The following is a 26,316-nucleotide window of genomic DNA, read 5'->3' on the forward strand; positions in this document are numbered from 1 at the left end:
TTGTAGGAATTACTGGATTCAGAGAAACAAGTTAATTAGGAACCTTAGTAATATAAAAATGAATTTTGATATTGTTGATTTACTGCAAAAGGATTCAGGAAGCATATGATATAAGGCTATATTTGATTTTTTAAAACACTGTAAGTTGTATAATCGGAAATAGTTTTTTTGTTATTTGTTTTGTTTTTATTTCATGTGGTCCACACTTCTTACCGGTTGGTGGCGGTAATGCTCACTAAATGTTTCTTGCCAACCGCCAATAAATTTCAAGAAGAAGAAGAAGAAGCAATAGTGGGTTTTGGGAAAACATCCAGCATGGGCGCTCGACTCGCGCGGATTTTCCGAAACTTTAACGTGGAGGACCGCGCGCTGCGAGAGATCTCCAAAAAGAAGCCGAGGTCAGCACCCCGGCACGCGACCACAGCGACGCCGTCCGCCGTTAGCTCTGAGGGTGAGAGGCTGAGCTGCTTGTGTAACCTCAAGGGTCATACGCACTGTGGGCTCGGTTTTCTAGAACTTGCCTCGGGTTATGTGTGGTAACTGGTTTGTTCTGTGTGTTATAGTCGAGGAGTTGGTGATGAAGAAGAACGAGTCGTTGTTGGAACATCTCAGGGCTGTGTATGTAGAGTCCACGGATCCAACAGCAGCTCCAGAGGTCAGACTGAGTCCTATCTGTCTCTATCTCTGTCCCTGTCTCTACTGAATGACAGCAGGACCTTAGAATATTCAGTTCTGTCCTCAGTTAGACCAGGAAGGACAGGACTTGACTGAATGTATTTTATTGGTGTTGTAGTTGATGGACCAACACAAACTTGAGCATGTCTGTTTATTAAACAAAAAACTCGGATGATTCTAATATATTTTAGACGTTAAAATCCTAAAAGTGAAGCGTATATCTACTTATGAAGCCCTTTTTACCCTGATACCGCTAATTAAAATCCAGTGTAACAAATACACTTCAGAAGTCATGTGATTAATAAATGGAGTCCACCTGGGTCAGGACTAATTCAGCTTGACCTGCATGCATAGAGCTATGTGTGACAGAAATCTAACACTGCACATCATGTTGAGCAAAGCATCATTACTGCATGGTGATGGCAGTATCATGCTTTGGGGTGCTGTTATTCTGCAAGCTCAGTGAAGGGAAGAAGAATGCAGATGCACTCTAGAGAAGTCTCAGAAAACAACCTATTGGAGGGTTTGAGAATGGGAACCCACCCTCCAGCAGAACAATGATCCTGAACATCCACTCAAAGCATCAGTGAAAGGGCTCAGATCAAATCATGTGCTTCTAATAAAATGGCCTAGTTAAAGCGTCATTTTAACTAGGCGCACAAAAAATTTGTGTGTAGATTTTGTTGTCTACTAGGCCTGTCACGATTTGCTGAGCAATTAATTGTCTCAAAAATTATTGCTATAAACGATAGTATTGTTTGAAGACCTTTGTACACTGATTTAATGGAAATGACATAATAATTCATGTGATTTCCTGCCAAAGATAGATGCACTTTATTTTCAAAAGAACATTTAACACTGGAACTGATAAAATAAACAAAACAACCAAAAATAAAATGGATTCTCAGTCTCCATTAACAAAAATGTACTTGAATAAAAACACCAAAGTGTAAATAAATAAACCATATTGCCCTTCAGTAATGATTAGATTTAAATAGAGAAGATGGAACATCGACTACCTGATGCAATAGTTCACACCTACATTTTCCCCTTAAGATAGTTGCTTGTGATTTTCTAACCGATCATCCTGTAGTGTGTGGTGTGTTTATAAAACATTTGGTGTAAAGAATATAGAAATGAGGAGGGGAGGAGTTGGAGCCAAATTGCTACCAGTTGATGAACCCGGTAACTTTTCAGCTGTTCTTCGTTAACGTGACATAAATAGGTTATAATGATTTTCATTCAGTCAGGACTTTTAGTATGAATCATTTCATACTGAAATGATTCATTTCCCCAGGCCAGGGATCGAACCCAAAATAAAAGCCTTAACATCCCCATCAGGCAAGTGCACCGCCACAGCCAATGCAATATTAGCCTGCATTATCTTTTTCTCTCAGTTTAGGGAACTTAGCATTAGCCTTTTACCTTAAATAAGCTATTAGCTATTTATCTTATTTATTAGCCATGCTTAGTGTACTGAATGAAGTAGCTCAATTACAGACAACATGCTAGTGATGCCCCACCTGCTACTGACAGCATTTAGGATTACATTAACATTTTGTCTAATTTTAGCTTATACACTCATTTTATCATGCTGAATGGTGCAAGTCCATGTTAGTCGCCACTCTGTCGCAGGGCAACACAGAGACATACAGGACACACAACCATTCACACCAGTGACGTGCGGTGAGGTTCATAGCTGGTGAGGCACTGACGTCATCAGAATCAGATTTGCAAATAGATGCATAGATTGACAGCAGTTTACAGGTTATGTTTCACTTCTGCACCCTTACACATACAAACTGTAGCTCACAAAACACACATATTATCTCCTGCTTCGATTGAAAGTCCACTTGAGAAAACTTTTTTAGTGTTGTAATGTAGTCATCCATGTCGAAAGTCGGGATAAGCGAGAGGAAAAAAAATCACTATCTCTATTATAATCTATCGCTGCACTTGACTTGCTTCCCGAATCGTTTAGCCTAGCTCGCTGTCACTTACTCGGCAGTTGAGGAGTGAACAAGACGAACGTCTGGGATCTTGAGCGCCCCCTGCCATGAGGCAAGAGAACTGCCTGCCTCACCTCGAACCTGTTCTCTGCCGTTTATAATCGCTCATTACACGAAACACGTTACACAAACACAGTTGGTGACAAAAAGCACTGTACATTATATACATAAGCTAAATTATTGGAAATAAGTTCACATATTAAATTTGTTTAAACCATTTTATTGACGCCAGCAGCAACATGCTCTCTCCGCTTAGCAGCCAGCGCAGAGCCAGGGGTTGCGCAATCCAAGGTGAGGCAGAGCTCGCTGCTGCCTCACCGGCATCGCTTCCAAGCATTTGAATGGGAAAATAAGAAAATTCAGCGATTTTGAACAAATAAAAATCGAAATTGGTGAAGCTACATGAAAAATAAATATTTTTTAGTACAATCCACCGGATGAATATAACAATTTAAATTACTTTATGATTATATATTTTCTTTCTTTCCATGATGGCTGGTGAGGCACTGCCTCACCTGCCTCCCCTGACCGCACGTCACTGATTCACACACACACACACACACTCATAGCTAGAGAGAATTTAGAGACCAATTAACCTGACAGTCATGTTTTTGGACTGTGGGAGGAACCCGGAGAGAACCCATGCATGCACAGGGAGAGAACATGCAAACTCCACGCAGAAAGACCCCGGGCCAGGAATCGAACCCAGGACCTTCTTGCTGCAAGGCAACAGCTCTACCAACTGCACCACTCTGAAGCCCCTTCCGTTTGACTACAATTTACCTACACTTAGCATAATTGTGACACAGCGCATGCTTATGTAGATGTGATTGTATACACACCTTGATCACCTTAAAATAATCAAACTGTTTGGAGTTAATCTGTTAATCCAACTGTTTTCTCTTTTAGTGAGAATGAAATAGCCCCATAGATCCATGTCATGAGCTTCGATGCATGACATTAAAGCGTCATTCGATGCTGTGATGATGCAGTTTTTGTTTACATCTTTAAACAAAAACTGACGAAAAGTACTATTTACATTCGCGTAAAGTTTCACATCCATTTATGAACAGCAAGGCACTTCATTAGCATTAGCCTTTTACCTTAAATAAACTATTAGCTATTTATCTTATTCATTAGCAATGCTTAATGTACTGAATGAAGTAGGTCAATTACAGACAACATGCTGATAATGCCCCACCTGCTACTGACAGCATTTAGGATTACATTAGCATTTTGTCTAATTTTAGCTTATACACTCATTTTATCTTGCTGAATGGTGCAAGTCCATGTTAGTCGCCAGTCTGTTGCAGGGCAACACAGAGACATACAGGACACACAACCATTCACACACACACTCACACCTAGGGAGAATTTAGAGAGACCAATTAACCTGACAGTCATGTTTTTGGACTGTGGGAGGAGAACCCGGAGAGAACCCACGATGCACAGGGAGAACATGCAGAAAGACCCCAGGCCGGGAATCGAACCCAGGACCTTCTTGCAAGGCAACAGCTCTACAAACTGCGCCACTGTGCAGCCCCTTCCTTTTGACTACAATTTACCTAAACCTAGCACAATTGTGACACAGCACATGCTGTGCAGTACATGTGACAAATGTGGTTCAGTTTACCTTTTAACAATAAAATATTAAAGCCATGAAAGAACATCGGGTTTGATGCCTCCTGGTCCAAATAACATAACAATGACTATAGTCAGATTCCAGGTGATTTTAGGTGAGATTTCACGCTTTGTAGTTTGTCCACAGAAAAGGTTTGTGTATATACTGAGGGTGTAGAGCTGGTCCAGTGTTCCACGACAACAAAAACCACACTGCTCTTCTTGAATCCAAGGTTTGACTATCCGACGGACCCTCCTCTCCAGGACCCCTGAATAGACTTTGTCAGGGAGGCTTAAGAGTGTGACCCCCCTATAATTGGAGCACACCCTCCGGTCCCCCTTTTTGAAGAGCAAGACCACCATCCCAGTCTGCCAATCCAGGGGAACTGCCCCCGATGTCCATGCGATATTGAAGAGTCGCGTTAGCCAACACAACCCTACAACATCCAGAGCCTTAAGGAGCTCTGGGGGGATCTCATCCACCCCCACGGCCCAGCCACCGAGAAGCCTTTGGAACACCTCGGCGACCTCGTCCATGAGATTGGAGAACCCAACCCAGAGTCCCCAGGCTCAGCTTCCACAATGGAAGGTATGTTGGTGGGATTGAGGAGGTCTTCGAAGTACTCTGCCCACCGTCCCACAACGTCCCGAGTCGAGGTCAGCAGCACACCATCCCCACTATAGACAGTGTTGGTGCTGTACAGCTTCTCCCTCCTGAGACGCCGGATGGTGGATCAGAATCGCCTCGAAGCCTTGTGGAAGACTTTCACCATGGTGTCTCCAAACTTCTCCCACTTCTGAGTTTTTCCTTCAGCAACCATCTCGGCCACATGACGCTGCACCCGCCGGTACCTATCAGCTGCTTCCAGAGTCCCACAGGCCAAAAAGGCCCGATAGGACTCCTTCAGCCTGTCGGCATCCCTCACCGAAGGTCTCCACCAACAAGTTTGAGGGTTGCCGCCGCGACAGGCACCGACAACCTTAGGGCCACTGCTCTGATAGGCTGCCTGGTCAATGGAGGCACGGAACATGGTCACTCAGACTCCATGTCCCCCTCCTCCCCCGGAACATGTTCAAAGTTCTGCCGGAGATTGGAGTTGAAGCTCCGCCTCACAGGGGATTCTGCCGGATGTTCCCAGCAGACCCTCACAACACGTTTGGGCCGCCAGGTCTGATCGGTTTCCTCCCCCACCACCGGAGCCAACTCACCACCAGGTAGTGGTCAGTGGACAGCTCCACACCTCTCGTCACCCGAGTGATCGACTGCAGAAAGTCGATCATCGAACTGCGTTCCTATCAACCACGCACCTCCAGGTCTCACTGTCATTGTGATTGCCCAGAGGCAGTCAAGCATAAACAATCACATCCTTTTAACGTTTTGTCTTTCCATATGACGTGATTTGAAGAGACGGTAGAAAAACAATATTTTGGGGTTTCACCGTAGTCTTTGTCTCTGAGTCCTCAGATTTTGGTTTGTTAATTTTTGACACAACGGGCAGAAGTTTTTCCGTCTTTGAACAAGAGATGTCTTTAATCTTATTTTTCAACTCCTTGATCTCGATTTCTTGTATTTTTATTCTTGCTACATTTGTACTTACTTCTGCCTCTAGTGCTTTTATCTGTTTTCTGAGAGCTTTGATGGTGGTCTGACTCTCATGCACTTTAAACATTGTATCTTCCGGCAGATGGTCTAACTTAGATTGGAGAAGTTTCACCATATTCTGCAGTCTCTCCTCCTCGAGCTTGAGATCCTTAATTTCTGTCTCTTTCTCTTCCAGTTTTGTGGACAATCTGCGGTTCTCAGAGCGATACGTTTTGAGTTCTTCCGTTTTCTTGTCGGTGTCTGGGAGAAGTATAATATCTCCATTCTCTTTATTTAGCCCCAACCGTTGCACCTTAGAATAAGTTGCTTTAACCAATTGAAATTTCTGCTCATTCTTATGGAGTCGCAGAACTTCCTTAGTCAGTTCTGCAATCTTGAATTCCTGTTCGCGAATTATATCAGCCTGTATTCCGATTTTTCTGTTGTTACAGAGAAGTACTTCTGCGGCTCTTCTGTTTGTTGTCACAGTTTCTTCTCTCTGCGTTTTCAGTTTCTTATAATCCTCCCGTGTACGCAGGAGGTCCTTTTCAAATCTCATCTGATTTTTCTTGCTGCTCTCAATCGTTTCAGCCAGCTTTGCCTTAATCTGTTCGACTTGCTTCTTAAGAAAGTGATTTTCTTCCTTGGACTTTTCCAGGAGCTTCTGGGTTTCAACAACCTCTTTGTCAAGATTCGCTGTAGAAAGTTCCAGTTTTTGATTTTTTCTCTGCAGGGTTGCTCTTTCTGTATGAGCTTGTTCAGATTTCTCCTGGAGGACGTGGCACTGCAGATCTTGTTGTGACATCTTTCTCTCCAAATCATGCAAAGACTTGTATAATGACGTGACTTCCTTTCGTAGGCTCAAATTTTCTTCGTCTTTGTGTTTCATCCGCTTTATTGAAGTTTCTTCATTCTGGCGAGTTCTTTTCGCCTCCAGCTCTATCTCTTGTGTAATTTTGCGTTGTCTCTGAATCTCTTCTTTTAGAGCATCGATTTTCTTTTGTTTTGCATCCAATGCGACCTTAAGACTGCCAATTGTGTTCTCTTTAGTTTTCACAAGCTCCACCTGCTTTTTAAGCTCAACTTTAAGATCCTCTGTTTCCTTTCTAAATGAGTTTGCTTTTACCTGAGACGCGTCTAGCTTTATTTTCAATCTTTGGTTGTCATCTTTAAGCTCTTTCACCTGTTTTTCTGCGTCCAGCGCTCGATCTTTGTACACCTTCAGTCCTGCCACTTTCTCAGCCAGTTCACGCCTCCGTAAAGTTTCAGACATGAGAGAATTTGTCTTCTCTGAAATAGTTCGCTCCATGAATTTTACCTGACGTTCTAGTTCCTCAATTCTTGTTGTACTTTCTTGAAGTTTCGTTGTAATCCTTCTGTATTTGTTGGAAAGTTTAAAATGTTTAACCTCCAGTATTTTATTTTCCTTCTTCTGCTGACACACATTCTCCAGCTGAATCCGTAAATCTTTTTCAATACTCAGAAGCCTCTCCCTGCATATTGAATATGCTCTTTGGTTTTCCTCTGGCACTATGGATGGCCGTGTTTCGTCTCTGGCTTTTTCAGATTCATTTTCCTGGAGGTTCTCCTGGGATTCGGGATCGTTGTTGGGTAATTGAACCGACTTGGCCTTGGTTTTTGATTCCTGCGTTGAACGCTTCATTTTCTTAGCAATCGCTATGAGTCTCTTAACGCCTGCAATTAGAGAAAGTGGTCTTACCTTGGAACTCTTGGAACACAATGACCCTGACAGGGACTCTGACAGAGTCTAAGTCTTTGACTATGACATCACTATGTCATAAGTGATGTCATGATCTTTGAGCTAATGACATCACTGTTCCTGCAGAAGTATTTTTCTATCATGGGATCCTTCAGAAGTATGTAACATCATTGAGTGATAAAACTCTGATATGATGCCTTTCTTCAAACTGTCCTTTGTTAACATTTTTTCTAAAGTTGACTTGGCAGGTTTTGTCAACTCATTATTATTTTTGATTTGTTCTTATGAAGTTTCTGAGTTGGAGATATTTAAGGAAATGTTTTCTATCTAGGTGAAATTTATGTTGCCGATCCTGAAAGCTCATTAGTATATCTGAGTCTGGTAAAATGACAGCAAATTTGCTTATTTCATAACTTTATAACCAGAGACCTTCTCTCCTCTGGTCTGTTTAACAGCCACAATCTCAGATCAACTCAGACCTCCAGTATTGTCAGCAGCAGAAACCGAAACTTTATACCTGTTGGGGAAAATATAGATTATATTTGCTTTGCATTTCCCCGGATGATGGCAATAATATAGTAGGATCCAATTAGAACCCCAGAAGACCTGAGGGGTCTGGAAGGTTGATATAACAACAGCAGATCTTTAATGTATTGTGGTGCTAAACCATTCAGTGATTTATAAACTAGCAACAGTATTTTAAAGTCTATTCTTTGAGCTACAGGGAGCCAGTGGAGAGACTTTAAAACTGGTGTTATGTGCTCTATCTTCCTGGTTTTAGTGAGAACGCGAGCAGCAGCATTCTGGATCAGCTGCAGCTATGTTGTACTGAGTTTTTGTTCAATGTGCCCCTTTTTTAAATTTGAGCCCCTGCCCCTCCATCGGTCTCTGCACGGCCCTGGATTGTAGTAAAGCATTGATTAATGCCTGGTTTTAAAATTAGTTAACTGGACTTGTAGCCATTATTTTGTACCTATTGTTGGACAGCACACGGCAGATCGAACCTGAACCGTTCTACCTAGGATTTCTGTTGGCTAATGTGTGATCTCTCAGGTTTTGAAAATGGGCCGACAATCGGCCGACAGCTCTAAGATGGTGTAGCGTGAACTGGACATTACACTGAGGAAATGAGGGTCAGTGGAGAGCATCAGAGTTGAGCCTTTATTCATTTAGTGTCATCAACAGAAAGAGAAAAAGGCCGGAAGAGATGATAAAGCCAATAATTAAAACGATTAATTGATTTATCATTTATCGCGACAGGCCTATTGTCTACACACAAAATCTGTGTTGTAGACAAAAATTTATCTACAACAATTTTTGACAAATTGTTGTAGAGATGATCCAATTTGAATAATCTATGTGTTGCTAAGAAGAAATCTGCTAAATTGTTTGGCCTTTGGCTATGTAAACTAAGGACAGCGGTAATAAATATAAGTTTTGTTAAGATCTGATTTGGTTGGGCGAAGTGCCAAAGTATACCACATTTTTTATGTTATTTGTAAAACATAAACAAAAATTAATTTTTTATTTCTACATCAAAATTATGCACCGCAATGCCACTATTGCTAAAAATTATTGTCGGGACATTTAATGCATTAATTAACATCATAGATTTTAATGTGTTAAACCTTCTTATGCATGTAATTGTATTATTTTGAATATAATTTCAAATTTTTTTAATACGTTTTATCCAGGTTACTTAAAAATTGAGATTTATTTAAGATTATTGTTGCAATTCCATTTTTTAAATTGCAGAAAAGTTAATTGTTAGAAATGCAAATGTAAATTTGGGCCAATGTTGATTAATACTTTATGGGAGTAGTTACCAGTATTTTATCAAATGTTTTATTTGATTACTTGGTTAATTGTCAGAATAATCAATAGATTATTTAAATACTAAAATAATTGTTTCCAACTGCCTGCTGTGTCATCTCTCCACAGTTTTCGGGGGATGCATCTGCAGGTAAAGAAGCCGACCGGAGGCCCCTCAGAGTCAGTTTACCAGGAAGCGTGTTCAGCCTGCCTGAGCTCACAGATGTTCCTAAAGGGAAGCTGACCCTTACCGAAGCTCTCACGGCTCTCGGCAGCCACCAGCACCAGCCCCGGACCTGGTCGGCGGAAAAGATTGCTCAGGAATATTGCCTGGAATTAAAAGACACAAAATCTGTGGTTGAATTCTTTGTCCCTTTCAAGGTTGAGGTCATCCCTCCAAAGAGTAGAACTGCCAAGCAAATAAAGGCTTCCTAAGAATGGAGTCAGGAGGAATGGAGAAGCTTTTACCTCACTTATTTATGTTCTGTAATGTTAGAGTGGGAAAGGATGTAGCTTTCCCATGATTTAAGTGATGTTATATGGAACAATAAAGCATTTTTAATATGAATAGATGAAACAAAAACCCCCAGATATTTTCACAGTGATCTGATTTAAAAAAAAGTCCATGAAGACGACAATCTCTTCTCCAGTTGGTTGTTCAGGGCTCCCCTGTTGTGCAAAGTAGAGATGCACAAAACAAAGTGTATTTTTTTTGTCTGTTTGTTTTACAGTGAAGATCTACAGATTTTAATTTCTATTTACGAATCATAAATGACAAAGTACCTTGTACTGTTTGTGCATTTACTTTTAAATTTAACTCAAAAGAAGTAGAATTATTTTCCAAATGACAAAAATTGTTATTGATCCAAAGTTATGCTGATGATTGAATGAGTAGAACTATTATTTTATTTTATTTATTTCTTTTTGTTGTTTAGGGCCTCCTCCTGTTCAGGTCACCCTGCTGCTGTGGTTGAACTGCACCAATACTCTCAGTTCTCCTACTACCCTCTATAAAGTGTGTACTCAATCAAAGGGAACATAAGTGTTCAAGTGTGCAGATTACTAGTGTTCAAAAATTTGAGAATTGGGACAGTAACTTTGACATCCAAAATGGTGGGACTGTTCTCTGTTTTGGCACTTGGACTGCTAAAATAGACAACTACAAGAAAAACATTGATTCTAAATGTACAGTATTTTTGCTTTCCAGCATCATTGCTAGATGTTTAGCTGTTTGTTACGGTCCGTCCAGTAAACCACAGGGACAAAGGCATAAAAAGAATAAATTCTATTTATTTTCCTATTATTTCTTCAAAAAAAAGAACATCAAATTCCAAAATATGACAAAAATGGGCCCAAAAGAAAACAACTAAAGCATACCTAACTCAGGATAACAAACCAAAACTGACCTTCCACAATGAACACACAGGGGAATTTAAACACAAAGGCTAGCCCACACACACAAGAAGGGGTGGGAGATGAGACAAAGACAAACAATGTATAAACATAAACGATTAATTTAAACCAACATATTTTAACTACAACACCATAACAAACACAAATCAAACCTAACATCAAAATATTTAAGGACTTATGCTATAACTAGAAAGAGGAAAGTTCTTTAACATCAGGTCCCCTGCGTCCAGCAGCCTGATGGTTTGTTCCACTTCCTGGTTTGCCTTTCAACCAGTCTTCTCCCTCAGCCAGTCCTTCAACTCAGCAAAACAAAATAGTTAATAATTACCATAAACAAAAGGTATTTACTAAATGTGTGCACCCATAATAGTAAACAACCTAAAACAATAAACACACAAACAAATGAAATTATAAATGTATGGTATGAAAACGTTTAAATAAATACTAACACTGGGTTAATTGTGGAGGAACCTCCACACTGTTCAAACATGTTTTGCTAAGACTTGTTGAATACAGAGCAAAGTTTGATCTAATTGCACATGCTCAGTAGAGTGAAGCAAAAATTTCAATACTTCACACTTGAAACTTGTTTTTTTTCTTTTCTTTTTGTGACAGACAACTTGCTCTGTGAACATTATATTTCCAACATGATAAAAACTACTTATCAACACGTAATAACATTGAATTTAACAGTCGTAAAGGCAAGTCTCCCTGCGGTTTGACTAAGAGACATGATTACATTTTGAGTTGTTTCTTGAAAAAAAAGGTCTCTTATGTGCTTCAAAGTTAGATATAAAGTGGAGCAGATGTGCTAACAAATAGAAAGAGGCCTGATGCTACATTTTGAGAAATAAAAGGACAAATGGAATTAAAATATCCTTTTTAAAATAAATTATGAATGTTTGACTTTATAGACCAACAATGTTACAAGAAATTCACAAGGAATTCAACTTTCTTCCTCTAGCCTGAGAAGAAAATATTTTTAAAATTATGAAATCTTTAAAGAAAATAAGAACCAAATGCCTTTGTATTCCACTCCCACAAAAATGTCTAGATGTGAGTTCTCATATTCTTTGTGCATCAATTTTAGATGAATTGAATAAAGTTTTCCCTATAATTACTTTCTACTTAAGAAATTCAACATATAAATCAATTCATGTGTATTTTGTGACTGAGATTTTCAGACAATACATATTTTTTCAGTTGCAACTTCTTTCAGTTTTAGAAAGATTTTCAAAAGTGGATATATATTGCATCTTTAGGTTTTATTCTAATAAAATTTGGTCTAACAGGGGATAACGAGTTAAAATATATTAATTATTCAATCCTCTGGCTAAGTTTTTATTCACAAATACGGCTTTCTAATAATCACCTCCATTTTTTAAAGAGAACAAATTTTATTTAAGAGTGCTTAACATTATAACATCCAACATCACAAAGTCCAATCTTTATGCCAATATGTTAATAGCTTACTTTAAGATTTGAAAGTCGTCTTGGATTTCTTACATTTTGTTTGACTTTCCTCACAGTTAGTTTGTGACTATTATTTTTTATTTCTTATATTTTCTGCTGACCCTGTCTTTGAATTTTCAATAAAGACAAAGAAAACCAACAAAACATTGCCATAATTCCGCATTTTAACTCAAAACGACACATGCAGCGATTAATTGTGGGTAATGCACTTCGCCCAAGTCCGCATGGATCACAAAAACTTCAAGCTAGCCACATAGTGTGCATGTGATTACGGAAATACTGCTGGTTTTTCAGAATAAGATTAGAAAACTCCAATCGCTTTCTGCTTTTATATTGTTATGAAAAGTTGCTTTTGTGAAGACAAGCTATTTAGCTTATGTTAAATATCCATCTGTCAGGTTTAAACACCTATTAAAGACAAATTAAACAACACAGGAAAGACAAGAGAGTTAGATTCTTGTACTCGCGAGGAGAACAGACAGAGATGTGTTTTCAGTTACAATCTCCAACTGCTCTGAAAACACATATGCCTGCTCCTCTCTTTTTATCGCATTCAGGATCCCTATCACATTGGACGCTGCAACTCTCAAAGGGGGAAAACAAATCATTTGCATGGAAGGTGTGGCAAACAGAAAACACAGCTGTCAACACAGTCAGTCACAAGTATCTTCTTAAACAATGCTGTCGTCCTGTATTTCCAGTTCCCGAGATTCTCTGGATCATCTCCCGACCCCCTGTGGTTCGCAAACTTCAGTTCTCGTGTCCCTCTAGGTCATAAAACTTTGACCCTTAGTCTTTGATGTACTTTCCTCCTAGGTGTCAATTCTTATCTCCAAGCCTTCTGCTCCCCGACTTGGCACGCTTTCTGCTGCTAACATCACTTAAAAGCAGACATAATATCTTACAGTCCTAAGTATTTAGATTTGTAATTAACATAAAACCCTATCACCATCCATCCATCCATTTTCTGTTCACCCTTGTCCCTAATGGGGTCGGGAGAGTTGCTGGTGCCAATCTCCAGCTACGTTCCAGCCAAGAGATGGGGTCACCCTGGACAGGTCGCCAGTCTGTCGCAGGGCTATGTTAAATATTTATACAGAAAAACCAACCAAACTGAGCTGTAATTACTAAGCTGTAATTAATTACCCCCAAAATGCTGAGCACAATTATTGGACACATCAACAACAGATGAGGATGGACACCGTGGATGGGTCCCACCTCTCATTACTGCTTGAGATAGCCACATATACCCTCCACCTTTAAAGTCACTGTAAGAATAATTGGGTAAAACAATAAAGACTGAAGTTTCAAAAGATCCTATAAAGATAAGAAGGGGCCAACCAATTTAAAATTGTATAAATTGTTAAAAGAATCTTAAACTATCCGATATGAAAAAGGCAGCAAGTGTAAAGAGGGCAATATTGGCCTTATATGTTCATGCTTCTGGGTACCTTTAAGAAGCCGAGCATCAGAATATTTCCTTTTCAAATTCTCCCCAATCCTTATGCTTTTTGCTTGTGTCTCGTTTATGTCGAGAGGTATTTTTCACTCGCAGACTGATAAAGTTCCACCACAAGACTGTACAACGACCAGATCTTAAAGGTGGTATATTATGTAAAATGAGCTTTTTTGATCTTTATATCATGCTACAATGAAAAACAACAAAGACACCCCTGGAGTATTGCTTTGATTCTTTCATGCATGTTTGAGGAATCCTTGAATCTCCCATGGCAACAATTCAGGGTGCCTAAACGCTTGCTAAAACAAAGCACTGCCTATTTCCACAAAATTCTTCCTTGGCAAAGCTGCAGTCTCCAGCCGAGCTTATGCCTCACAGAGCAGCTCTTACCCATAGCCCCCCACCCCCTTCAGTTCCTCCAGACTAGTGGCAGCAGCAATAATCAAACACTTGATGGAACTGCTGGTCTGTTGAGCTCATCACTATTTCTCAGTCAAAGACCCATGAATGTTGTTAAAGGGTTAATGGAGGAACATTATTGTGATGAAGTGCTGAGTGTAGGAACTTCTTTAAGGGACAGAGGTTCATTTTCAGTTAGATTTCATATATAGCATTTTTTTTTATAACAACTGAAAATCATACTTACTTGATTGTGCTAATGGCACTTGGCTGGATAATACATAATACTGTCCCTTTAAATGAGGGTTTATAGCTGAGTTAGCCATGAGTTGACTTGTTGTTAGTCACAATAAAAATGGTGATGAATGTCAAACAGAGCAGACCAGTCGGGATTAAATCGTTTTTAAGCCGCAGCGGGTGTAAATAATGAGTGGACTTTTATTTTGAAAGCCCAAGCAAGAAGTGGTTGTGTGTGGCCTTGCTCCGCAGCTCTCCCCTCAGTGAAGAGTAGTTTTGGAAGACTCGACTCCGAACAGCCGGAGCTGCTAACAGCTTTTAGCTTCAGAGAACATCTGGAGGATCGAACACGGAGGAAAACCGCGGTGAAAAAAATTTGGATTGCTCTTTGAAAACAAGGAAAAACGGTGCTGGTGGAAACAAAGCCACGCCGAAACGCCAGTGAGGATCAAACATTTCATCCGTGTAGGTGGTTTCATCAGCGGCTGTCGCGCTGTTGATAAAGCTGTCCTAAAACAGGTTGATAGCTGGAAGCAGAACATCTGGTGAGGGATCTTCATACACACCGAGGCCGGACGGAGAGCCTGGTCGCTCGGATGCTCCTCTTGGACGGCTGATTTTCCACCCTAGAGTCGTTTCTGAGCTCCACCATGGGAGGAAGCAGCAGCAGGTAATCATCTGGAACACGCTGAACTCGGTCAGATAATAGTGACGGAATCAGATAATCTCTGCTTGGTGGAATAAAGCTGCTCTGTTTGACATGGCTGCCCAAGCCAGCCTCCTCAGCTGGATGAGGTGAATGGACAGCAGGCCTGGTCCTCTATGGTCACCTCCATGGTCTGCCTTCCCTCAGTCTAAAACGACTTTTTTTTTAAGTCAACATAGAACAGCTTTAGAGATAAAACACAGAAGCTGCTTCTGGCCAACTGTAGAGTGAATTATTCTAATGTTCACAAATGAATATTAACATCAAATAATGTTAAATGTGAGTTAATGTCTTTAAAATGGCAGAATGCGCTGCAGCATGTTAGCTTATTTTATCTTGGCGTTTTTCACAGTTCCTTCCAGAAGTACTCACACTTGTTCAAATAATTTAAAGTATAACCTTTTAGGATCTTTCTGATAAACGATTTCCTGATCACTGTTTAAATTAGCCTTTTAAATCTGAGCTTTTTTTTTTTTTCTTAAATGTCCTATTATAAAACAGTTGGGGGTTATGTGGGGGGTTTTCCAGGCACCTAGTGCCATTTATCGCATAATCAAGTAACTGTTATCTTCATTTGTTATAAAAATGCTGAATATATTAAGTATGACTTAAAAGACATCCTACTTCCTGATTTAATGTCTTGAACTTGGGCCTCTGTGTCTTTAAACATTTCTGCTATTAACCTTTTAATGCTTTTACCAGCATTGCACTGAGAAGTAACTTGCATAATGAGCGGTTATTATGCTTATTATGCATAATGTTAGTGAGGTGCTTGCTAATTGTTCCAGGCTAGTCTGAAGAAGCAGAGTGGGGGAGCCACAGGGGAGGGCTGCTCTGTGAGGCGGAAGCTTGGAAACTTGAAGCTTGAAGCTTGAGTCTGAGGGGATGCTACACCTAGAAGGTGGTGCCTAGTCCAACCATGCGTTTTGCACATCTGAATGGTTGCCCTGGGAGATTAAAAGATTTCTCAGGCATGCATGAAATAATAAAGGCAGGACTATGAAGATGTTTTTGATGACAGAATAACATAACATGATGTAAAGTTCAAAAAAGTACATTTTATATGATACTGCCCCTTTAAGCTAAAATGTTTTCTTCATTTGTTTTATGTTTGTAAAGGGGTGAATGTATGTTACTATAGAACTAAACTTGCCTTGCATATCTTACATCAGCTGCACTTACTGTATCCGTATACCTATGAAAAAATTGGACACTTGGCAGGGACAGCATCATGCTGTGGGGATGATTTACTTTAGCAGGAACAGAGAATTTGGTAGGAGTTAATGAGAAAATGATAGAGCCAAATTCAGAATAGGAAAACCTGAGAAACTGAGGGCAGAGGTTCATCAGGTACCCCAGGGTCTGCAAACTGTGGTTCCAGATATCCTCCATTGGTACTTCAGTATGAAATGAACTAACCCTATGAAAAACCTGTTCACCTGTAGTGACGCTGCACCAAGAACCACTGAAGGATTTCACACAAAAACCTATGAAGAAGACACTGAGTGCAACTTCATTCTTCACAAAATGCTAACAAAAATGGAGTGGCATGAGACCCAGTGCAGAACTGCAGCTGCTGGCAAGTAGGGATGGGTACTTGAATTGATGCGGTACTAACATCCAGTACCTGGGAATCGGTGTCGGTACTCGACGGTACCAATTTACTTTTGTCTGTGTTGTTTTTTTGATAATAAACCATTTTTTTGTCAATTATTTGAATTTTTCTCTTAGACCACAACCCACTTGTTGTTGTTGTTATTATTATTATTATTATAGCCACAGTTCTGATTACAGATGCTCTCTGAGTGCCAGCTGGAGACATCCTCCTTTTGTTTTTTTCCCACCAGGGGCTCTTTTGTGGGCTCTAGTGTCCCTTATTTGAAAGTAGGCTGACAGGAAGGGGGGAGGAGAAGGGGGAAGACATGTGGCAAACGTCAGCCGGGTCCGGGAATCGAACCCGCGACCGCCACGTCGAGGACTGAAGGCCTCCAAATGTGGGTCGTGCTATCCCCTACGCCACCACAGCACGCCCAACATTCTCCTTTTTTAATATTTATTTGTAAGTACATAGAAATATGTCAAGACAATGTCCAACTCCTTGTATTGTAACATAACAAATGTTTGACAAATTTCTTTAAAGTGTAAACTCTTCAGAGCTTACACTCTTCTAGAGATGGACAATGGAGTGTTTTGTTATTGCACAAATTAAAAGCCAGCTTCATGTACTCCTATTTATCATCTCTCCTCACTTGCATCATAAATGTCTCTGTCGCCATTTCCAAATGTATTAAGCATTTGTTGGTGCATGTTTCTGGCTACAGATGAAGAGTTGCTGACAGATGCAGGCATGGTAATGGAGGCTAATGCAGGAGTTGTAGGTCTGAGGCTGTCAAAAATTGTGTACTCGTCGGCCATAAGAAGAATCTTGTGCTTAACCAGGTTCTTTCTCAAACTAGACATGTTTCAACCGCTGGCCTTGTACTTCACATCGCAAATATTGCAGCGAACATAATTTGCATCTCATTTTGAAAAACGGAGCCATACCTTTGAGTGTTTTCTACCAGCTATGCTTACTTTGTTTCATGAACTAAAAAAAGCTCTCACTTTTTGTTGCCAAAATAAAATTGTCTTCATGTAGAGTTTTCAATGAGATTAATAATGAGTTCATAACTGATTATTTTTCTTTTTCTTTTTCAGGGTAAAAATGATAAAGGAAATTACTCACTCTGCAATAATAGTTATGCAGCCTAATTGTTTATGCATGCAAACCAAAAACTGATAGGATTGCTCAAATTATTGCTTTTGCTGCTAAAATTATAAGACACCAGTAGTTATGGTGAATGTTGGCTGTTTGCTCGGTTTTAACAGATTATGTTACAAGAGATCAGCAAGAGATTTACAGACAAAAATGCCTGTGAATAGCTGTTCAATCTTTGTCACTTACAATGTTATAATAGCTAGTAAAAAATATTAGCTTAAAATTTAAAATTATGGTTGTTATGGTTTGCCTAGAGATGGCCAACTGCTTCCCAAAAGTAGGTGGGAAGTAGTTTTATCATTGAGAAACAGCCAGGATCCTAACCCTAGGACGTAACGCCAGGACGGACTTTATTCCTAAATATGAAACTAATCTTAACTCCTATTTAACTAAGAGAAATAGGAGAAAACTAAGATCAGCACAAAAGACAGTCTGCTCATAGCAGCAACATTGCTTAGGTAACCAATCAGCATCTGTCCATTTTCTGGGTCTAGCAGTCAAGGAGAGGTTCCTGCATTTACATTTTGATAAACAGACCCTTCGGTCAACCGTTGTAATATACTTTATTACAAAACAAATAATACGTGGAACAGTGTTTCTACTTTACTTACTGAGCAGCAAGTTGTTCAGGTAAAAAGAAAGATAAATTAAATGACTTGGTTTCAAAGAGCTGTTTTTACCCACAGTAATAATAATAATAATTTTTAAAAAGACATAACATTGTGGAATGTTATAGTATGTTTTTAGACCCAAATACAAAGAGAGTGAGGCAGCAGTATAGGTACTGTAGTATTTACTGTACTTATTAAAGAAAAAAAATAATTATTTCTTCTTTTAGGTTTTAAAACAAATAAAAATGGAAAAAGCTTGCAAAAAAGAGGATGGATTCATTTTATTATACGGGATGTTTTTCCGCAGAAAAGGATGGAAAAAAACATACACAAGAAGGAAAAATATCGTGTGCAAATGTTAAATCTGCATGATACTGTGACATACATTCTATCTAACTAAAATATTGAATTAACATTAACAGCCGTTTGGATTGGAACTTCCCTCTTTTCACTGACGGTCAGTTGGTTACAGTACAGAATTTCTGGTAATCTTCTTGACATCGAACTGATGCCCATACATATGTCATGGGCAAACGGTAGCCATTGGGTAACGTTTAAAATGTCAACACAGTCCATGTCTCCAGAAAGCAGTTTTTTTTTGTTTTTTTTTACCAAGCTAGTTCAGTACTTCCATTGAGGAAGCTGAGCCTGGGGACTCTGGGTTGGGCTCTCCAATCTTTGGGGTCGAGGTTGCCGAGGTGGTTAAAAAGCTCCTCGATGGCAGGGCCCCGGGGGTGGATGAGATCCGCCAGGAGTTCCTTAAGGCTCAGGATGTTGCAGGGTTGTGTTGGGTGATGTGACTCTGCAATATCGCATGGACATCGGGGGCAGTTCCCCTGGATTGGCAGACTGGGTTGGTGGTCCCCCTGTTCAAAAAGGGCGACCAGAGGGTGTGCTCCAATTACAGGGGGTCACACTCTTAAGCCTCCCTGGCAAGGTCTATTCGGGGGTTCTGGAGAGGAGGGTCTGTCAGATTGTCGAACCTCGGATTCAGGAAGAGCAGTGTGGTTTTCATCCTAGTTGTGGAACACTGGACCAGCTCTACACCCTCAGCAGGGTCCTGGAGGGTGCATGGGAGTTCGCCCAACCAGTCTACATGTGTTTTGTGGACTTGGAGAAGGCGTTCGACCGTGTCCTTCGGGGAGCGCTGTGGAGGGTTCTCCGGGAGTATGGATACGGGCTGTCAGGTCCCTGTATGACCGGTGTCAGAGTCTGGTCCACAGTGCCGGCAGTAAGTCGGGCTCGTTTCCGGTGAGAGTTGGACTCTGTCAGGGCTGCCCTTTGTCACCAATTCTGTTCATTACTTTTATGGACAGAATTTCTAGACCAGCCAAGGTGTTGAGGGGATCCGTTTTGGTGGCCTTAGGATTGCATTTCTGCTTTTTGCGGATGATGTGTTCCTTTTGGCTTCATCAGGTCGTGATCTGCAGCTCTCGCTGGAGCGGTTCGCAGCCGAGTGTGAAGCGGCCAGGATGGCGACCAGTGCCTCCAAATCCGAGGCCATGGTCTTGAGCCGGAAAACTGTAGAGTGCCTTCTCTGGGTCAGGGGGGGTGTCCTGCCCCAAGTGGAGGAGTTCAAGTATCTCGGGATCTTGTTCACGAATGGCTCTCCACATATTCTGCGATGCATCTAGATAGTCTTATAATAGTATAAGACTATCTAGATGCATCGCAGAATATTTCTACCTTCTCTGTAAAGAGAAGGTAGAAATGTGGAAACAGCTTTTGTTATGGTGATATTCAGAGTAACCCCCAAGCAGCAACAAAGCATTCCAAAGCACTCTGCTGCTCTCACATCAGTTGTGCAGATAAAAGGATAAACATTTTTAATTGATGTTGATCAGTATCTCGAATTACCACAAAAATGAAAAAAAAAAAAAAAAACTTTTAAAATTTAAATTGTAATGGATACTGTAAAACGCATAATAGACAGACTGAAATAAATAAATACTAAATAAATCATTCTCACCATGAAATAGCTGCAGTTAAGATACAACTAGCAAGAAAAAATGCTTAATTAAGTAAAACTGGAGACATGAAATAAATGATAAATTGGGGTACAGCACAGTAAGCTAATGCTTCACAATAGCAAGAAAATCTATTTTCATAAAGCTACCATAGAAACTCTTCTGAAACACTGAGAATGAACTACGTTCAATCCTGGAACTGGAGCTGCGTGACCCATGTTACGTCTGCATTCTGATCTTTTTATGGAACTCTATCGGAGTGCCCAAACTCACCTCATACAGTACTGTTGGGAATGAGCTGCATAGAGTATAGATGCTCCGAAAATATATCTTAAATGTATTCCATATCTTGTGTCAAGTATAAACCAAGTTTTATTGTTCTGCCTGTAGAACAACAGGCCTTCCAAGAGTCCAGGGAACTCTTACCAAGAGTTCACCAAGTTTTACCAAATAAATTTTTTGGGAAAAAACATTCCAGAATTTACAACATATCATAAACATATTTACAACATATTGTAAATTCTGTTGTGTGAAGGTAACTGGGAATTCTTCTGCTTCTACCCATGCTGGGTTGCTGGAATTGTGTAGCAGAAAAGAGAAAAATATTCAACAGTGGCATGGCATACACCTTGTTATAGCCCTTCTTAGCTCACGTAATTTTAAGTATAAACATAAAATTCAATGTTTTGTATCTAATGAACCTACGTTTGTGAGTGAACAAATTTAAATTGGTCTTTTTCGTTTGAACAGTCTTCCATCGTTTTTCAGTTTGTGAATTTCTCTGTTTTCCTCAGACTCACGTTGGTTTCATTATCTATAAAACTCCCTCTTTAAATAAATCTGAAATATCATTTTAATGTTTTTTATTTGATCTGATTCATGTGTTCTGTTTTGTCTGTGTTTGAATTCTAGGATTCTACAGCTGTGAAGATGACACCATGACCTTAGGAGGGACATATGGACCTCCAGCACCATATTTCTCATGATGATGCACACTTACTTTGGGAAGGAAGGCTTCGCTCCACTGTACTCCTTCCAGAACTGTGGGACATTAACACACTTCACCACTGCGTCATGGGGGTTCTAACCCATCAGAGACGGTGCTAATGGAGGACGTCTCCATGGCTAACACGTCCCTGGGCTCTGGGTCTGCGCCGCAGCCAGTCGCCCCGACGGAGAAGTCCTTAGCAATGGCCCCAGGCCTCGGCCTACCTCTGCAGGTCTTCTTCAGCCTTGTCATGGCAACCATCCTACTGGTGGCCCTTGCAGGAAATGTGGTGGTGTGCCTGATGGTGTACCAGAGATCTGCCATGCGCTCTGCCATCAACATCCTCCTGGCCAACCTGGCGTTTGCAGACATGATGCTGGCCATCTTCAACATGCCGTTCGCTTTAGTCACTGTTATGACCACTACATGGATCTTTGGGAACACTTTCTGCCGGGTGTCTGCCATGCTCTTCTGGTTGTTTGTGATTGAAGGTGGCGCTATTTTGCTTATAATAAGCATTGACAGATTTCTGATTATTGTCCAGAAACAAGACAAGCTCAGCCCACAGAGAGCCAAGCTGCTCATTGTGATCACCTGGGTGCTCTCTTCGGTTTTCTCCTCTCCTCTGGCTGTAGGTTCCCCTCGCCTGCAAATCCCCCCCAGAGCCCCTCAGTGTGTTTTTGGTTACAGCACTGACCCAGGATACCATGCTTACGTCTTGATCCTCATGCTAGTTTTCTTCTTCATACCTTTTCTGGTCATGTTGTACACATTCATGGGGATCCTGAACACCATCCGCCACAACGCCATTCGCATCCACAGCCACCCAGACAGCATGTGTCTGAGCCAGGCCAGCAAGCTGGGCCTGCTGAGCCTCCAGAAGCCCTTCCAAATGAACATAGACATGCGCTTCAAGACCCGTGCCTTCACCACCATCCTCATCCTCTTCTCTGTATTTACAGTGTGTTGGGCGCCCTTTACTACCTACAGTCTGGTGACTACCTTCAGTTTTGGCTTTTACCACAAAGACAGCTTTTTCCAAATCAGCACATGGCTCCTGTGGTTGTGCTACCTCAAGTCTGCCCTGAACCCTCTCATCTACTACTGGAGGATCAAAAAGTTCCGAGATGCCTGCCTCGATCTCATGCCCAAATACTTCAAGTTTCTTCCTCAGCTGCCGGGCAACACCAAGAGACGCATCCAGCCCAGTGCTGTGTATGTATGTGGAGAGCATCGCTCTGTGGTTTAAAGGGAAAATCCACTCTTATAATATTGTTAGAAACCCCACTTTTAATACATGTAACTTGCATTTGAGGTTGCTTGGTATTTTATTTCTCTCAGTAGAATCTCACGCTGAAAGTAGCACTGCTTTGAAAAGCCAGGGGGCCTGAGTTGGTATAAGTAGCTGCTGAAAGGACAGACTCCTAGATACCTAGAAGATCTGTTTGGAGTGTTCTCATGTGCAGTGTGATATAAGAACACTGCAAATACCCAGGGGTTTAATCTAGGGATGCACGCATATTTGATATTAATACTGCTATTATGGGTGTTAACTGATACTTGGAGATATTTTATATATTATATGTATTTCTGTACACTTTTGACACTGTGTAAAAGCAACCTCACAACCTATATTGCTTTTCTACTTTAAACTCTCCATAATCTTTTGCTACAAGTAAATACCACAGCTATTACCACAGCTATACCCCTCTTGAAACACATTCACCAACAGCAACACAATGGAAGGAAACGTTTGTCGTTTAAATTTTTCAGCATTTCTGTTTTTTTTCTAGAAAACATGAATTTCTCTCAAATTTTTTCTCAAACATTTTTGACATTTTGATTTTGGTAGTGTGTGCTACCTGAACCTAAAGCCCCAACCTAAACCTAAAATGGGGATGGTGGTAGGAGTTTACCCATTCAAGTCCCTCTCTGTCCACTTCTGTCCACGAGTTCTTAGCTGAGATATTTCACCCGCATTGCTTGCTGATGGTGTTCAGTGGTACATGGCAGCCTCTGTAAGTGTGCCCAAGGGCCATTACCACTGTGTGAAAGGGTGAATGTCTGAATGTAGTGTGAAGTGTTTTGGTGTCCACTATACAGGTCATTTACCAAAGCCCCCACTATACTGTGCTTCTAACAGTCACCACCATCCAAAAAGGAAACAAGAAAGTTTGTTTCCTTTTTGAAACAAGCTTTTCATTCTCAACAACTGCAGTTTTCAGTGACTCATCAGTTGCAGCTTGCAATTAATCCTGTCACATCAGAACCTGCTGTTTACAGGCTGTATGTACAGATGGATGCAGTTGCAGAACGTTATCAGACATAAGTCAACTCATCACAACTGTGATGTCATCATTGGCAACCAGTTTGTTTCTTGGTGACTGAGCAGGAAGAAGTTATATTCAGACCCAAACATGTCCTTTGAGATTCAAATTTCTGATCTTAAATTTTGATCTTCAGTGGTCATAACCAGGCACTGGTCCTAAACTGTGCCTGGTTATGGCCTTAACATTGTATAGCAGATGTTAAGGTTCTACTACCATGTTTTCAGAAATATCCTGCCTTCCATCTTTATGCATGATTTCTAATTACATTTACATCTCCCATTGAAGTTGTTATCTCCCCCAGCCTTAAATCTTGAAGCTCACTGTATTGGTGAAAATGGAAGTGTGGTTGCATTTTGAGTCTGAATATGCATTTAAAATTATTCCCAGCTTGAATAATCGAACAACCATTAAAATCATCTTAAATCAAAGACACTCCCACCGTCAGAGGCTGCTTTTGTATTAGAAAGGTTTTATTTTAGTAAGTGAAATTGAGTCCATGTACAGGTTTCAGGTCTATTATACGTTTGTACCAAAGTTGCATTGAAACGTAAGAAGCTATGAGAGACTTTGGCCAAAATTAAGCAACAATATGTTCACAGCCACAGGAATTGTGGTATCTTCTCTCTTAAACAAATTTACACTGCTGGAATTAGACAAAAGTAGAATAAAACCTTGTACTGTTGTTATAAACAATAATTTTACTATTTGAGTATTGTATTCATTATTCTGTCAATTAAGTGAGTAATTAAATAAAAATTTTTATCAAATAAACTACTGGCACATACTGGCCAAAATCGGCTAAAATTTATGTATTTGTGCTACAGGAAAGCAATTACTTTCCTGTAGCTTAAAAACTTATAACAGCTGACTAACTTTGACAAAAATTCTGGCAAAATCTTAAATTATATTCAGCTTAATAATAAAGCAGCAGGCTCACAAAGGCACTTATAAAAAATGTCTATCATCTTCAGTCAATTTAATTGGTGAAGTCTCAACCACTTCTAGCTTTTGTGTCCAAGTGCACGATGGGATTTGGCACCTTTCGTTACACACAGAAACATGTATGTCGCCATCCATTTGTTGTATCCATGGAAGTAAATCTATTTTCTGGTTTGTCCGTAAAGCTACGCTCACACTAAGCATCAGCTACAGGAGCCTGCTGAGTTCTGTCTATCTGCATCAGTCTTTGCTCCACCCATATTCATACACCCACTGTGCACCGAACCAGCAACTAGGCAAAAGAACTGCTGTCATACTCCATGCCAGTCATTTTCAGGATGCTCTTTGGTGTCCCGAAAAACGCTAAAAGCTGGACTTTATCATCAATCAATGAAATCCCCTTGGATTCCTTGGAAAAACTTGAAAATTGGAAGTTTTGCTTCTAGCATAACCCGAACAAGTCAAAGCTGGAAGTGAGAACATTACGCAACAAAAATAATCACCTGTCTGTAACACGCTGCGCTACATAGTAAAACATAACTTAACAAAGCTTTGAGGCAGGTAATGTGACTCAAGGAATTTTAATAATCATGGTACTGAAAATATTGGAGTACCTCAAATGATTCGTGAGATTTTTGATCACTTTCTTCTCCACATCTCAGCTTTTCTGGAGACGAGCATTTAAAGAAGTTGATTTTTACGAAAAGCAAATGAAAAGACTTTACTGAACCAGGATTGCACTGAATGACTTGTACTCTGTGAGAGTTATGTTTGGAAAGTAAAGGAGAGGCTGACTTTTTTATTGACCCTGTCTGTTTCCTAACACTGAAAATGAGGCGATGGTGGGGAAACAGCATGTACAATAGTGTGGATTTCTTTTTTTCTTTTTTTTTTTTTTTTGAAGCATGCAAATGAACAGCTGAAGTGCCACAGCCCATTTCAAATGTATATTTGTATTTTTAATGTTTTCATTGTGCCTATGAATTAGTCTGTTGCCAGTCAGAATGCTGCTATTATCTGGTGAAAATGTGCAATTTTGGTGTACTGTACTGTTGAATGTAATAAAGACCTAGACATTTCTTACATTGGTAAACGGTCTTCAGTGGCTTTTTGCTTGATTTTCCATGTGTCTGGGCAGTCTAGGCATCTGAATTTTTTAATGAAGTAATCGAGATTGTTGAACTACTTTTATATCTTCAACTACTTTCTTTTGTATTTTTCATATCATAATGACTTGCAGATAGTCTAAAAATAAAGCAAACTTTAAAAAAAAGGCGATGTTCCCCAGTCAGGACAGCTCCGGTCTAAATGAGAGCAGACCCGCAGTGGAAGAATGAGAAGCAATGTGTTCCGGTTTGATGCAGCATTTAACTTTACATTTGTATTCAAATTTGATACGGATTGTTAGGTGGCTGTACGACTGGTGTTAGAGTGTTGATACCGGTGAAAGTTGGACTCCAAAAAAAGCTGCCCTTTGTCACTTTTTTTGTGGGCTCTAGTGTCCCTTATATGACAGTAGGCTGACAGGAAAGGGGGAAAGACATGCGGCAAATGTCAGTCCGGTCCGGGAATCGAACCCGCGACAGTCGCGTCGAGGACTCAAGGCCTCCGAATGTGG

General features: G+C 40.4%; 2 protein-coding genes across 2 annotated transcripts; both read left to right on the forward strand.

The window, feature by feature from the left end:
* Positions 1-266: 266 nt before the first annotated feature.
* On the forward strand, positions 267-10,728 carry ndufaf4 (NADH:ubiquinone oxidoreductase complex assembly factor 4). Its single transcript, XM_044106360.1, has 3 exons — positions 267-451; positions 564-655; positions 9,548-10,728. The coding sequence occupies exons 1-3, from the start codon at positions 316-318 to the stop codon at positions 9,851-9,853; spliced, it is 534 nt and encodes a 177-aa protein (XP_043962295.1). The 5' UTR covers positions 267-315; the 3' UTR covers positions 9,854-10,728.
* A 3,488-nt stretch (positions 10,729-14,216) lies between these two features.
* gpr63 (G protein-coupled receptor 63) lies at positions 14,217-25,606 on the forward strand. Its single transcript, XM_044106361.1, has 3 exons — positions 14,217-14,840; positions 14,919-15,069; positions 21,354-25,606. The coding sequence occupies exon 3, from the start codon at positions 21,548-21,550 to the stop codon at positions 22,676-22,678; it is 1,131 nt and encodes a 376-aa protein (XP_043962296.1). The 5' UTR covers positions 14,217-14,840; positions 14,919-15,069; positions 21,354-21,547; the 3' UTR covers positions 22,679-25,606.
* The last annotated feature ends 710 nt before the right edge of the window (positions 25,607-26,316 follow it).

The sequence above is a fragment of the Gambusia affinis genome, linkage group LG22, assembly GCF_019740435.1.
Source record: "Gambusia affinis linkage group LG22, SWU_Gaff_1.0, whole genome shotgun sequence".
Classification (NCBI taxonomy): Eukaryota; Metazoa; Chordata; class Actinopteri; order Cyprinodontiformes; family Poeciliidae; genus Gambusia; species Gambusia affinis.

What these genes read in the sequence shown, in the direction of transcription:
- ndufaf4 (XM_044106360.1), top strand. Translation starts at nt 316, where the DNA reads ATGGGCGCTCGACTCGCGCGGATTTTCCGAAACTTTAACGTGGAGGAC. An exon ending in GTCCGCCGTTAGCTCTGAGG is followed by an intron (nt 452 to 563) that starts GTGAGAGGCTGA and finishes TGTGTGTTATAG; the next exon opens with TCGAGGAGTTGGTGATGAAG. An exon ending in ATCCAACAGCAGCTCCAGAG is followed by an intron (nt 656 to 9,547) that starts GTCAGACTGAGT and finishes ATCTCTCCACAG; the next exon opens with TTTTCGGGGGATGCATCTGC.
- gpr63 (XM_044106361.1), top strand. Translation starts at nt 21,548, where the DNA reads ATGGAGGACGTCTCCATGGCTAACACGTCCCTGGGCTCTGGGTCTGCG.